Genomic DNA, 14498 nt, shown 5'->3' on the forward strand with positions numbered 1-14498 from the left:
CTTTGGCAAAGCGTGATCTTGAGCAACTGGGACAGACACTGTCACAAAATCAGAACTGACGTTTATCTGTGCTGATTTGTACGATTCAAGACAAACTATTGGCTGTAGAAGCCCGGTGGTTGGGATAAACCTCATCTGTGCTTTTTGTAGAATAGATGTACAGCTATACTTGTGTTCAGCAACATTCTGGATGCTTCCTGAAAGTTATTATACTTAATGTATATTTTGAATGTGAAAATGAGTTCTCCATCGTCGACATGAATTGTGTTGTTTGTCTTGATGGAAACTTGGTACAGTCACTATTTTATTTTTTAACCTCCCAGTCCTGATTATTGAAGTTTCTCTCCTAAGTGACTTTTTAATGGGATAGTTTAAGCCTTGATTCTAAATCTGCGTGTCTAAAAGTAATCCCACAGACACAGAGGTGGATGCAGTTCCTGATTTTCCTGCACCGAAGTGAGCCACCCCCTTCGGAAAACGGGAAAGCAGGGCTCTTGAGTTTGTAAAGCCTCGTGTGTTAAAAAGTGGCACCTTCTCACTTCCCAGGTCCAGCACATGTTCCTATGATGTCACCAAATGGTTCTATGCCACCTATATTTGTGCCTCCTGGTTATGTATCTCAGGTAAACTTTATTCTTATATTTCAGTATGTTTGTGGGTGTAAAACTAGAGAGTATTTTGTCTGGAACAGCTGTTGAAGCATTTCTCTCTTTATTTCCCCATTGAACTTAACAACTCACTTTAATGTAGCCTCTGCAACCTTCTGTTCACTTAAATTCAAACTAAATGTCTAAATGGGACAGGCTTGTTTTTTCATTTTCTCGTGATGTTCAAATGTAGGAGTTTTCTAAGCAGGCTTGAAAACCTTTTACCTGTACGTTCTTGAGCTGCCCAGGGAGTTTTTTGCATAGAGCTGCCTCTGCACTTTGTGCTTCTGCTGTTACAAGTAGGTCCTTTGGTGCAGACCCTGCAGAAGGATTCCCCAGCTGATTTGTGCATCAGTACGCAGTGAAATCTTCGGTGCAAACGCTGTGCAAAAGGCTCACAAACGCTGCGGCGTGCGGACTGAAAAATACATTTGTTCTGTGTTTGCTGTCGCATGAAACCAGGTTTGGGGGTTTGGTTTCCCTCGGTCATTATGACAGGGACACACAAGTTCAAAACCAACTTTAAGTTGGAGCTTGAGTTGTTTATGCAGATCTTGTCAGCAGATGAAACTTTAACTTCGTGTTGCCCAAAGTGTCCGGCAGAGCCCAGAGGTGAGTTCTGGTGGTTTCTGCCTCAGTGCAATGAAGCGATTCCGTTGCGGATAATGGGGACACAGCAGCTTCAGGCTGTAAAACCATGTGAAAGTCTTATTAGCTTAAAGTATCCTTTCTACCTGAAACTGTGCCGCGTGTTCTTGCTTAATATACGCATGAAATAGAGTTAACATAGCCATCAAAATCTGCCATGAGTTGTGACGTATATGTTCTAGTGTGTGTTATAATATTTTGCACTGTAATGCAGTCCAAGTGGTGTATTTAGTTCTGTTGATGAACCAAAAAGCCCCCCACATTGTTTCTAAAATAGTGTATTCAGTGTAAGCTTCGTCTTAAGTGGCTTATTCTGTTTCCTTCTATTTAAACTCCGTTAAGAATACCTGATGGCACAGCCGTCTCATGCTGAACTTGGTCCTTGCAGTTTGAGTGGCCACGTTCTGGTTCCCTTCACAAGGATCAGTTCTCGTTAGTTTGCTTTTTCTTTTGCTGAGGAGCTTTTCCAAATGTACTTTTGGCACAAGCGATATTTCAACTTCCGCAACGCCGCCTTAGCCACCTAGGAAATGCTACAGCCATTCCTTAGAGCCAAAGTAAATGTGCTTGGAAAGAGGATCTTGAAGGAGCTAACAGCATAAAACGTATGGCCTGCTTTTGTGTAAGCTCTGTCTTTAAATGCCTGAAAATCTAAATTGTGTATGTTTTTAGTAAGAGGGCTACGTAAATAAGTTGAATCTTATTTTGTATTATTTACTTTATGGATTGCTCATACCTGTTTCATTGTTTTGCATGGAGGAAACAATGGATTTGTTGTCTGCCTTTAAATAGGATTTAATACAATCTAGTTTGCTTCTGAGTCTGTCTGTACCGTGAACCCACCTGGAGAAAGGGCCCTGGAATCCTCAGCCTCTGGTTGTCTGTCCCAGGGCTCTAAAAGCTGAGACTAAACTGGGCTGGGTTGTCTGTCCCAGGGGTCTAAAAGCTGAGACTAAACTGGGCTTTGTTTTACTCAACGGCGTCCTTGTTTAATGTGTCTTTTTGCGAGTCCCGCTCTGCTGGGATCTCCTGACCTTGTCTTTTGAAACCTGTGTTCTGTCCAAAGCCTCTTCTCGGTTTTAAGATTTAGAGAAGTGTTGTATAAAACCTTACCGTATTTTAAATGTACTGTGGGAAAAGCAATATGTTGAGACATTAATTTATTTCACGCTGGCAAAATTTGACTGCAGAAGGGGCGTATATATTGCTGTGCATACGTACGGATGTGCTTTTTAGCATCTCCTTGTGTTGGATTGAGGCGCACAGACAGGTTCCTTGTACCAGCTTCTGATTCCTTCTCTCCCCCGCCAGGTGGTGGAAGAGAACGGGGTTCGGAAGGTGGTGGTGTTGCCCCACTCGGCCGAATTCCACCCCTCCATGCACCCTCCTCCGCCGCCCCACGTGCCGCCCCATTACCTGCACCATCCCCACGCGCTGCTGCCGCCGCCGCACCCCGTGTACCCCCCGGTGCCGGGGACGGGGGAGCTGCCCCCCCAGTTCCTGCACCAGCACCCGCCGCCCCACGTTTTCCAGGAACAAGGTGAGGTTTTGTTTCCAAAGACACGAGAGAGCCTTCCGCTCCGTGCAGCCTTCGTGTTGTTGCTATCAATGCTTCGACCTTTCTCTACAATCACACTCTCCTTGGCGTGAATATCTTTTGTTAAATGCATTGTTGTATAAACAAGCATTTAGCACAGAAGGAGATTAGACGATGTAAGACCGTTCACCATCTCTCAAGCTGAAATTGCTAATTAAGTTATTTCATGTCCAGGGTGAAATATTCAGTACCACCCAAGCTATGTTTAAAAAAGTTAGTTTGGGTCTTAAATTTGCTTACACTTATTTGAAAATGTGACTCTGTGGCTGTGTTGGGGAAGAAAGACAATGGCAAAGCGTGATCTTGAGCAACTAACAAAAGAGAAAGGCCTGAAGAATTAAATTCAAAAAAACCCAAACCCTAAACTCAGCAAGCGATCAAAAATAATGTTTAAGAAAAAACAAGTGAACCATTTAGATATGAGTTGAATAGCAAAAATTGAAATTTGCATGCAGATATTTTGTGTATATTCCTGTAGCATTTAACTAAACGTTTCAAAATACATGTACAGCCTGGCAAAGCGACGCCAGCGACGTTCTGTGGGTTTCAAGTTCTGTGTTTGCTGCAGTTATTCTGACTTACGCAGCTTTTCTCAGATGTCTAATAAATGATACTGAGTAATGGCATAAGTTCTCCTTTCGTTGTAGAACCTCGTTCTCATGGAAGGACAAACTTCATTCAGCGGGATGAAAGGAGTCTCAAAATGCAAGAACACCTGAAGAAAAGGCTAAAAGACAGACAAGCTGGTGGTCACGCTAACAATAAACTGAACAGTCCTCCGGCCTCACCACATAAAGTTGTTAATTCTTCCAACGCAACAATTCAGAATGGGAATGGCAAGGGCCAGCAAGGGGCCGGAGCGCTAAAGCAGAAGCAGATCGGAAAAACAAAGGGCGCTGCAGAACCAGAGGTGGGAGGTAGGTTGGGAAAGGGTAAAAAAAAACCCAAAACAGAGCAAAACCAAACCAAACAAACTGTAAGTTCATTGCAGAACAATTTCTGAAAAACAAAAGATTGGTAGTTGTCTTGGGCTACTCAGGGTTCGAAAAAGCCTGACATAGTTTTCATTGTGTTTGGATATTTTTCCTCTAGAAATAATGGTAATGCCAAGTGTGTTCATTGGAGGTTTATCAGATTTAATGTTCCCTTGGTGCCGTTTCTGACCCAGAACTGCTGGGGATGAGCTGCTGGGGTCATTGTCGGGGCTGCTTTTCAGATAACTGGGAGTTATTGAAAACCTCAAGAAGTAGGAAGGTTTGAGTAGAGCTCTGTACAGGTTGCTGCTTATCATTTCAGTTCAGTGCATTGTTTTGCTCAAATTAATGTTTGAGCTTTTTAATAGTTGATGGCTATTTACTTGCATACACTAAAATACCTCGTGTACGATGTCTTTGTCTTTCCTGTTGGTTTGAAGCAGCATCACTGAAACACAGACAGTTTCTTGTCGTGATTCCTTCAGCGATTCGTGCACCGTTTGGTGTTTCGTGTGTGTCTTAACTGAAGTGCCCTCGTTGGGCTGCAGGGGCTCGTCCTCATCCAGGTCACAGGGAAAAAAGCTTTTTATTCCATGGCAGAATAATATCGTGAATTGTTGGACATGGACAATTGAGAGATAGGATTCAGTTTCCAGACGTCAACCTTTTGGTACCTCTAGGTATTTTTAGCGTGCGGTTTTGCTCAGGCTGCTTCCAAACTGTGCCCAGAGCAAGCGTTTTGCAATAGAAATTCAGGGAGGGCACATACAATAGAGAGATAAGATCTTATTGTCATTTTTTTAACACCTTTCGTTTTTGGAGGATTGTTTTTGTGTTGTCAAAGAAAACCCATTTATGCTTAGATTAGGAAAATATCCCCTTTGTGCAGGATGTGCTAAAAGGGGTTTTGTAACACTGTTAGTTTTGGATAGTTCGTGTTTCTCCCCGTCACGCAGCCAAAACAAACAGGGGAAATGAACTTTGCACAATAAGTCCTATTGTTAAGCCCTTAATGAGGAGAACTCCATCTCGCGGTGGTGTTTTGGGAACAGGCTCCTTTGCTCTTGGGCTTTTCAGTAATCTGGTTTGTATTTGAAATTTCAGAATCTGACACAGAACCCAAGAAATGTGATATTCACTTGAGCATTGGCAAGCCAGTCGTAAGTATTATCCTTAAAATACCGTTATTTTCTGGGCATACGCTTTCTATAAAATAACACGTGTCTTATCGATCTCTTTTTCTTTTTTCTTAACGGTTTCGTTTTCCAATAGAGACAAATGTATTTTAGTTTCTAGCTGGGCAAGGGCAGCCGTGCTGTAGAAAGGCCCTTTCTGAGCGTTGTGACTCAGTTTCGCAGTGTGTGAGCAGAGCACGAGCCCCCTGCCGAAGTTCTCTGGGACACACGAGGGCTTTAGCACCTGCTAAACTGATGCAAATCTTTCCACTCTTGGAACCATCTCTTGTTCCGCATAGAGGATTTAAAAATATTTCAAATACAATTTAGAAAAACAGACGATCTCTTTATTTTACGTTTAGAAATTGGAGCAAATATTTGAGTACTTGCAGACTTGTTTAGGAAGTTGGAGTCTGGAGACGTTAATTGAAATATCTCAAGGCTAAAACTGCGCTGGTATTTTTTGCTCTTGAGCGTGCTTAATGAAACTCTGCGTTATCTAGACAGTCGGCATGGGTTGTGTTCTCCTGCTCAAGGTTTGGGGGAGTATTTGTTCATTTTGTAGCGCTCTGTGCTGATAGAAGGATGTGTCGCCTCTGTCAGAGAAAATTGGGAATGTGGGAATTAAGCAGCAAAAAGCTTAGACCCAAACTTTTAGTCATGAGCACTTAAAATCAGAGCCTGTTGCTACCATCTAGCTTAGTGGTGTAATATTAAGGCCGTGTGAGGGAGTTGTAACAGAATTAGAAAGTGGGGCCATCCGACTGGGCCTGAATAAAGATGTGGCGTCAGTGTTCAAGACTCCAGATCTGCAGATTTGCTCCAGATGGGTGATGTGAAGCGTGCAGGTGAAATAGAAATTCTCTCTTCGTAGCCTGAGACAATGTAGCGTGTCTGTAAGTTGGTTTAGTGTTCAGAGGGAAATCTTTTCTATGTTGTTTTAGAAATGCAAAGAGGAAATAATTTAAATTCAAATATTGACTCAGTATTCCCACTACAAAGGTAAAGAATTCCTCCAGTGAGGAACTTCATGGGCAAACTAGCGACACCATGTTATTGACTAATATACCGTTTATTACAGAAAGCAAACTTACTTGCATTATTTATGCTTTTAATAGGTTTCTGATATACAAGCAAGATCAGCCGTTCTGTCCTGGAATCTCCCAGTTAGTTCACAGAATGGAGAGAGCCATAGTCATAGTCCAGCAGCATTTACATTTGAAGTAGCAATATCCAACAGTGGTAAAAATGGAAAATTTAAATCTGTCTATGTGTAAGTTTAGTTTCTTCATTTAAGCACAATACCGATGTTTAAAACCATTAACCGATCAGCAATCTCTCTATCAGGAGCTGTTTGTTGACTTGCAGACCTACCTACTTCACGGGAAATAAATTTTAAGTAATATCACTAAAGAGTTACGTGGCCAATGGAAAACTTGAAAATTAAATGTGCGCTACATGGTTTTGCTTTTCAATGAGCTTTTATCCTTCAAATTGTAAGGAAGAGCTGTAACTCTGGGTGTCTTTTTCCTCTTTTTCACAGTGGGGAAGAATTAACAATTACGCTTCCTGATCTCAGACCAGCAACTGATTATCATGCCAGGTATATTTCTGGAAATGAAATCCTTAGTGCTTTTGGTGAGATGTTCGTTACAAAAGTATTGTGGCTACGTGAAAAAGGTGTGATCGCAAACATCTTGAGGAATATTCTGCATAAAATACATAGCTGTAAACACTCCTGTTGCCATCTAAATTCCCACTTATCTTTTAATTTCATGCAAATATCTCCTCATTTTTTTCCCTACTGTCTTCTCTGTCTTTTCTTGTTTCTCTGAAGTACAAACTTTAAGTTATCCTCTGGTATTTTGTAGAACAAGATGGTTCATGCCGTTCCTTTCCATAACATCCACCTTGCTTTTACCTACAGTTTGTTTGCTAAGATGGACAGTATTTCCGAAAAATTAGTCAAAACCAAACGTAAATGAGCATGACTGTTCTAGAGATTGGCCCATTTAAACAATTACACCGGTAAACGTGGCTGTTTTGCCTCAGCAGCTGATTTAGGCTGTTTTGGTGTCCGTACTCTTGCACAAGTAAGTGTTGTCTGTATTTGAATCTCAAGGTCTTTTTAGCAAAAGGTTAATTTAACGTCAGCTTCAATGATCTGAAAGAAGAGCAATTGGACCCTTGATTCCTGGTCTTGTTGCTGTAACTGCTGCTCATGGTTTAATTCATTTCTAGAGCCAACAGCTCTGTCCTTAAATTGCCAGGTGCTGATGCAATAACAACATAATCAATTGTCCTTTTTTCCTTTGTTCCAGAGTTTCAGCAACCAGCAGCTCCATAAAAGAGTCCATTTCGGAATTAGTGAGCTTTACTACCGAAAGCTGTGAACCAGACTGTCCGGCTGCACCGAAGCTGGTTAACAGGACCAAGAACAGCCTGAGTTTGCAGTGGAAGGTGAGTGGTCCGGCGGGTTTGCTTCAGTGACCTTTGTCACTTGTGTCGTGTGTGCTTTAGGTGTTTGTTTCTGCTGGTGCTCACTCAGTTTGGTGGTTGGGGCGTGATGGAGCCGGCAGCAGGTCGGTCTCCCTGGGGGTGAACTGTCCGGTAGGAAAGTTCCTCTGAACTGGCAGCTTGGGAAAGAACAGCATTTTCTATTTTCGCTTGGGCTTTCTGGATGATAAATAGATTTAAGGTTATAATTCATATAGTTATCCTAACCAACTCATAGTGAATTTCTTTGGCTAGTTTATAGATTTAACTTTTTGAATCTATACAGGATCTGTGAAGACTTTTTGGTAACCTTGTTTTCCTTATGACTGCACTTCAACCTGGAAAACACTTTATAGCTAAATGCCTTAAATTAAATCAATTATTTGTACAATCTGTGAAGGAAGCTCCCAGTTCTCATGTCATAACAAGCACGAACGTTGCGTGTTTGAACGCTGACGTTGCCCAGTTGGAGAACACAGTGCAAGGACACAAGAAAAAAAGCTCTAAGAATATAATTTACGTTATTCATAAAATAAAACTTCATATTCTAAATGATGAGAATTAACAGAATTCCTTTTAAAAGGAAGTTAGAATATATTATATCCAATTGTTAACATGTTTTTTTTAATGTGCAAAAATATTTCTCAAGTACAATTACTTGATTTTAACTTGTTTCATTGTTTCTTTATTTTCAGTCCTCAAATGACAATGGTTCCAAAATAACTAATTTTCTTTTAGAATGGGATGAGGTAAGACCTTTTCTAGTGCAAACAAACCATCATAATGACATGTGTAGACCAGTTATACTTAAAAATACTTTTTGCTTAGGTACGTTAACTATTTTCAGTGCAACTGTCCAGACAGTTTAAAGGGACAAAGCAGTTAAAAAGCGCGAATCCTCCCTTGATTGGTTCTTGTCGCTCAGAGCATCATGAATCCCCAGACCGTGTTTAAATGGGTGAACGTTTGGCTTCTCTCTCCAGTCGCTGTCACAAATGTTACTCAGCTCTTGAACGTCTTAACTAAAACGTATTCCAAAGTGATTTATAACTGAAATGCCTTTTGATTTCAGTTGCAGTTACTGATTACCATTTTGTCAAATTGACAATGCCAAAACATCAACAGATATTTCAATCAAAATTAGGTTTTATTATCCAGAGTTCTCAGGATTACAGTCAGGCATGCTCAGGATGGCCATGATGACATTAGATTTTTACATTCTTTAGGCTTACTGATTTATTTCTTTTAATTAGTGAACTGAAATTTAGGAAAACGTGAAGTAGGTGACCTTGGCAGGGAGGACGTGATCCCTGTGCAAAACATGACTCGGGTTGTTCTTATTTTAAAGGGCAAGAACGGAGCCTTCAAAGAATGCTACTACGGGCACCTGAAGCAGTACAAACTTACCAAACTCTCTCCTTCGACAAAATATTCGCTCAGATTAGCTGCTAAAAATGATATTGGAATGAGGTAACGAGCGCGATGTATCATATCACCTATTTTCTCATCAAGTGCTGGTGTTGATTTTTTGTTGGTTTGTTTTCTGGAATCCTTTTGCAGTGGGTTCAGCGAGACAGTGACGTATTACACGGCTGGAATGGTCCCCCCGGCGCCGAGTCCCCCGGTGCTGCTGGAAGCGGGGGTGACGTGGCTGGCGCTGCGCTGGAGCCCCCCGCACGGCGTGTCCTGCGACGACGCGCTCACCTACAGCCTGGACGTGGAGGAGGAAGGTTCTGTAAGTGCCCTTGGCTTTGATTTCTACATATGCGCAAAAGCCTGACGCGCAGCAATGCTCAAATAAAAAATCAACTCTGGATTTTACTTTCAAACCAAACGCTGCGACTGTTGCCGAGTATCGTGTGTATTCACAAAACAGAGATGAATTTCAAGCTAAAAAAAAGAAAAGATCAACCTCGTGTTTTTTTGTTTGATTGTGGAAAATTAGTGACTGCGTTGGTTCTCATTTTCCCTCCTTTACAGGGTTATGGTTTCCAGCCACAGTACAATGGAGATGAACTTTCATGCACTTTAAGAAATCTTAGGAGGAGCACATCCTATAAGTTCAGGGTTCGTACTATATTTTGTTTCTAATTTAATCACTGTATGCTTTTCTAGAGTCTTAGCGTTTTTGTGCAGCTGAGACGCTTTCTGTGGAGACAGCAGAAACTTACCTGCAGCGTTGCCATTGTTAGTATAGTTTTTGGTGGAATCGTAATACAAATTAGATATTTTTGTTTGCATTAGCTAATTTTGTTTTCAATTGGAAGTTGGTTTTCTTTTATAAGGAAGAACTTTCTAAACCAGCAGCATATTGCTCGTCATTAAACCAAGCATTTCTTCCGTATTCCATTCATTCTCGAACCAGCTCTTTGCCTACAACAGCGAAGGAAGGAGCAGCCCCAGCGAGGTGGTGGAACTCAGCACCAACCCCGAGAAACCGGGGCCGCCCGGTAAACCCAGCGTCAAGGGCAAGATCCATTCGCACAGCGTCAAAGTCACCTGGGGTAGGTGACCTGGGGTGACACCGTGTTTTGGGGCTGCTTGTGTATCTACGGACGCTCAGTAACGCAGATTAAAAACCAGAGGCGAGCTCAGGCTAATGAGTTGCCTCTGCAGATACCATATTGAACGTTCCCAAAAAATTGCGCCTTGGTTTGTTTTGAGGCTGCAGGCCAAACGTAGCGTTTCTCTTGATTGATTTTAGAGCAGCAGTCAATACTGTTGGCTGGTGTAACAGCCTCTCGATTTGCCATGATGCTTAAATAATAGACACGTGCTGTTCATTTTGAGAGGCGATACCTGAAGTTGGCAATATTCTCCTACTTACTCCTCTTCCTGGTGTAATTTAATAACAGGGGAAAAAAATGTTCTTGAAAATGTATTGTGAACATAAAAGTGCACAATTTTCTGTTTGAATCGAGTTTGCTAGTTAAGTGTATTCTATAATGAATATGGTCTCAGAAAAAGCTGATAACAAAATAACGCACTGCTTTAAAATCTTCTGTAACTGATTTTGAGATGTTGATTTCTTTCAGAACCACCCAAAGATAATGGAGGATCAGACATCACTAAATACTTTTTGGAAATCTCAGAAGCATCAGCTGGTGAGCAATCATCTTTATGTACTAATTAATTTGTGTGCTAGTTCAGCGTACTGATCGCTGTTGTGCTGTACATGTTCTTTGCATAATTGATCGTTCAAATTGGATTCTGTGGCTGGATTAGTTCTTAATTAATAATTGCGTGAAAGAATTTTCAAGGTTGATTTTTGCAGAAGTTCCATAGCGTGAAGTATTGTCTGTCTTTGCTCAGGAAGCAAATGGGACACCATCTACAGCGGCGCCCAGCGCGAGCACGTGTGCGATCACCTGCGGCCCGGCACCTCGTACAGGCTGAGAGCCCATTGTGCCAGTAAAGGTGGCGAAAGCCAGGTGAGAAAAATGAAAACCACTTCTATTTCTGGTTTAGTGTCGTATTGTTTTGTTTTCAATCTAAAATAACGTGTATTCCTGCCAGGCTTCTGATGTTCTGACCGTCACAACGGCAGCGGTTCCTCCTGGGCCGTGTCCCCCTCCATACCTGGCAGGCAAAGCGAAGCCCAAGGAAATCACTTTACAGTGGGGTAAGCTGCCGTGATTCTGAGCAAAAATGAAAAATCTGTACAATACTTCAGAGGGAAAAGCAAATGAAAACATATAGATGTAGTCATGTGGTCCGTGCCCGCAGTTCTGATGTTTTGAAGGCGGCCAGAGCTTGCTGACCGCCTCTGGTTTGGTGATGCAGCGATGCGGTGAGACTTGAGCAGCCAGAAATACCTTCCAGTTACTGACACGTGTCTGGCAATGTAGAAATCAGCCCACCTCCTCTCGTTTTAGTCTCAGTAAAGGAGATAATCAAAGAGTAATGAAGATACACTGGTTTTTGAAGGAAATATAGGAAAAATGTCTGAAAAACCCTAGTAAAGGCTGCATTAAACTCATTGCTCTCTGGGAGGGAAAAACAAGCTTCATTAAGTGTTTCTACTCAGATGTACGATTAAAGCCTGCACTTTCACTTAGAATCCACCTGAGTCAACTTTTTGCTTGAGAAGGCTCATTAGAAACTTACTCAAAAGCAAAAGTGTTTCATGAAATTAATAGGGGGGTGAAGATAAATTCTCTTTTAATTTCCTAGGCCCACCGTCCGTGGATGGAGGTTCGGAGGTTACAGAATATATCCTGGAGATGGCAAGTGCTGAAGAAGACGAACGCAGACAAGTGTATCAGGGCCCAGCCTCTGAATATGTAGTAACCAGTCTTCTCCCAGGGAGAACATATTGCTTCTGGATACGAGCAGCAAATAAAGTTGGGGTAACCACTGCACTAACAACATCAAACATTGCTTTTTGACACAAGAGTAATATACTGTTTTCTTACTCATATCCTATTGTCTTTCAAGACCAATGGTATTTTGTAGCTTCTGTGTTCTATTTCTGTTGAAGGAGTGAAATTTCTTACAGCATAAAACAAATTGATTCAAAGAAGATTCAATAAATTAGGGCTGAAGGACGGACGGAATGTCCCCAACTCAGGGGATGTTTCCCATGTGTCGCATTTCTGTCGTTTTTGCTGGATTACTATCAGTACCTAAGGTAACTAGTCCAAGTTAGTGCTAGACGTTCTTTTACTACTTTTAGTCATTTTGCAGTGTCAACCCTACACTTCTGGCTGTGAGTAACCACTGAGAGCCATTTCTTAAGGCACAAATGCTACATTTGACAATCGGCCTCGACTCTGCGGATCGGTGGCTTGGGAATAGTATTGTGTAGAGAGGGGTGTGTTCAAGTAATGTTGGGATGAAATGTTGCTTGCGTAAAAGTCTGATTGAAACAGCACCCGGCTGCTTCTGGAAGGCAGATCCTGCCGGCGGGGGAAGGAGGAGTTACAAAGTCATAGTGGAGGGAGTTTCAGGATGGTAGCGGGAGCGGTTGTTGGGAGGATGATGTATCCTGGAGCCACGGGGCCAGGTTAGAGAGCGAGCTACCTGAAAGGCATTTTAAACGGTGCTGTGAAACTAAGCACTGAACTATTTCTTTCTCTGTCAAGTTAAAAATAATTTTTCTTCCTCGCATATCAGGTTTTGCTCTGCTGCTGTTACTATATTCACGCGGTTTTCTTTTCTCGCAGTTTGGCCCCCACTCTGACAAGGCAGAGATCTGCACTGCCCCAGGACCCCCCGATCAGTGTTGCAAACCCCTGATCACTTGTAAAAGCGCGACTTGCGTTGTAGTTTCATGGGAGGTAGGTTTTCATGATTTTCAGTAATACACAAATTAATATTTGGCCTTTGGAATGGTAGTGGCACACGTGGGATACGCAGAAATGGAAGAAATAACAAACGGAGGGGTGGAATATTTTAAGCACATTTCTTTATAGAGTTATACATTGGTTTTGTAGATTTTTGCCAGCTATGAATTTCCCTCTTAACTGCATGAATTGGGTGACATTCAGTCCTCCTCATGGTACCTAGTAGATAATATAATGAATTCATCCCAGTTGTTACTATAGCCACGTGTCCAGATGGAAACCTTTCAACAAGCCAAAACTGAAATCATGCCCATGGCTCTGGTGGACAAGACCTCAGGTCTCAGCCCCAGCGCTTCTCTTCCAGTCTCTGTTCAGCAGAACGAGAGGTGACGCTGGTGCAACAGCTGAAAGTGAATTTCTCGCTTAAACCCGCAGAGCCCTGCGTGCAACGGCGCAGAAATCGGGGAGTACAGGCTGGAGTGGGGGCAGGTGGAAGGGTCCATGCACGTCGCCTACGCCGGCCCAGGCCAGAGCTACGAAGTCAAAGGTCTCACACCCGCAACCACCTATTATTGCAGAGTCCAGGTATGAAAAGCCTTTTGTTACCTGTTACTAAGCAAATGAACAAGTACTTAGAGGTTGAAGAAAAAGTGCAGCTGGAGATGGAAAATGTTGCCCACTGATGCCACGTAGTAGGTAATGGGTGAAAAAACTTTTCCTTCCCCCCCAAGTCCCTCCTAACTCTGTGGTTTTAGAAATTAAATTGAGATCTAGCATTGCATTATCTACCAGACATTTTGCCGTATTCACATTTTATGTGGGAGATTTTCCATTCTCCCCTAAATGGCTTTTAATGCCATGCAGAAGGAAGCGCGATATCCATCTGACCGGTTAGAAACATGTAGATTCAGTAGATAACCGCGGTGTCTCCCTCAGGCTGTGAACGTGGCTGGAGCTGGGCTGTTTGGCGAGGCCGGTGTGGTGACAACCCCCGCCTCGGTGCCCGCGCCCGTGTCCGTGCTGCATTTACTTGAAGAAGATCAAATGGAGATTTCTCTTCCTTTATCAACGTGCCTTGCGATTCAATGGGAAGAACCGTGTTGTCATGGGTCAGAGATCACTGGATATAATATAGAATATGGGGAAAAGCAGCTGGTGACTGTTGGAAGAAATACAAGCCATGTTCTTGAGAATCTGCTGCCTGACACTCTGTACAGGTAATAATCAGTCGTTTTGTTCTGATACCACAGTTGTAGGATTTTCAAGCAATAGCTTTGAGGGTAGAGTTTTAAAGTTTCAGGGTACATTTTTATTCACCTACAGACTATTTGCCTCATTCCCTCTGCAACTCTGAAGGGGAAAAAAGACATTTTAAAAAGATGTAATGTCCTGAAACCATGATGTTTTAGTTGCAAGAGTTTAAGGTTGCTGTGTTAAGATCAACATTCTGTCTCACAGCCAAGGCTTGATCCTAAGTTCTCTGGGTTTAGAGTTGTTTTATTCAGAAGCAGTGCGTGGAATGCGATAGTCAGTATCTCGCCACACGAGGGTGAATGTGCAGGTAAGAGCGGAGTGGCTGTTCCTGTGTCGCTTGGTTAAAGCTGAGTTCAGATTATGGATCTTCAGCATCAGTGGGAGGCGAACGGTTCAGGTTGAGGTGGAGAATGAACCTGAAC

At 42.4% G+C, this 14498-nt stretch overlaps 1 protein-coding gene across 4 annotated transcripts in view; it reads left to right on the forward strand.

Annotated features, from left to right (window-relative positions):
- LOC309444285 (fibronectin type-III domain-containing protein 3A-like) overlaps positions 1-14498 on the forward strand; it is a 37254-nt gene that overhangs the window by 17564 nt on the left and 5192 nt on the right. For all 4 annotated transcript variants that reach the window (XM_082061965.1, XM_082061964.1, XM_082061966.1 and 1 more), the window contains exons 5-23: positions 547-623; positions 2607-2835; positions 3540-3809; positions 4971-5026; positions 6160-6314; positions 6585-6644; positions 7363-7501; positions 8233-8286; positions 8886-9007; positions 9098-9272; positions 9518-9604; positions 9903-10041; positions 10573-10641; positions 10850-10968; positions 11054-11159; positions 11711-11886; positions 12703-12816; positions 13258-13407; positions 13759-14039. In XM_082061965.1, the coding sequence (XP_081918091.1) occupies positions 547-623; positions 2607-2835; positions 3540-3809; positions 4971-5026; positions 6160-6314; positions 6585-6644; positions 7363-7501; positions 8233-8286; positions 8886-9007; positions 9098-9272; positions 9518-9604; positions 9903-10041; positions 10573-10641; positions 10850-10968; positions 11054-11159; positions 11711-11886; positions 12703-12816; positions 13258-13407; positions 13759-14039 (2578 nt within the window). The remainder of the gene's footprint in view (positions 1-546; positions 624-2606; positions 2836-3539; positions 3810-4970; positions 5027-6159; positions 6315-6584; positions 6645-7362; positions 7502-8232; positions 8287-8885; positions 9008-9097; positions 9273-9517; positions 9605-9902; positions 10042-10572; positions 10642-10849; positions 10969-11053; positions 11160-11710; positions 11887-12702; positions 12817-13257; positions 13408-13758; positions 14040-14498) is intronic.

This window comes from Streptopelia decaocto (assembly GCF_964273445.1).
Source record: "Streptopelia decaocto genome assembly, chromosome: 10".
NCBI classification, from domain to species: Eukaryota; Metazoa; Chordata; class Aves; order Columbiformes; family Columbidae; genus Streptopelia; species Streptopelia decaocto.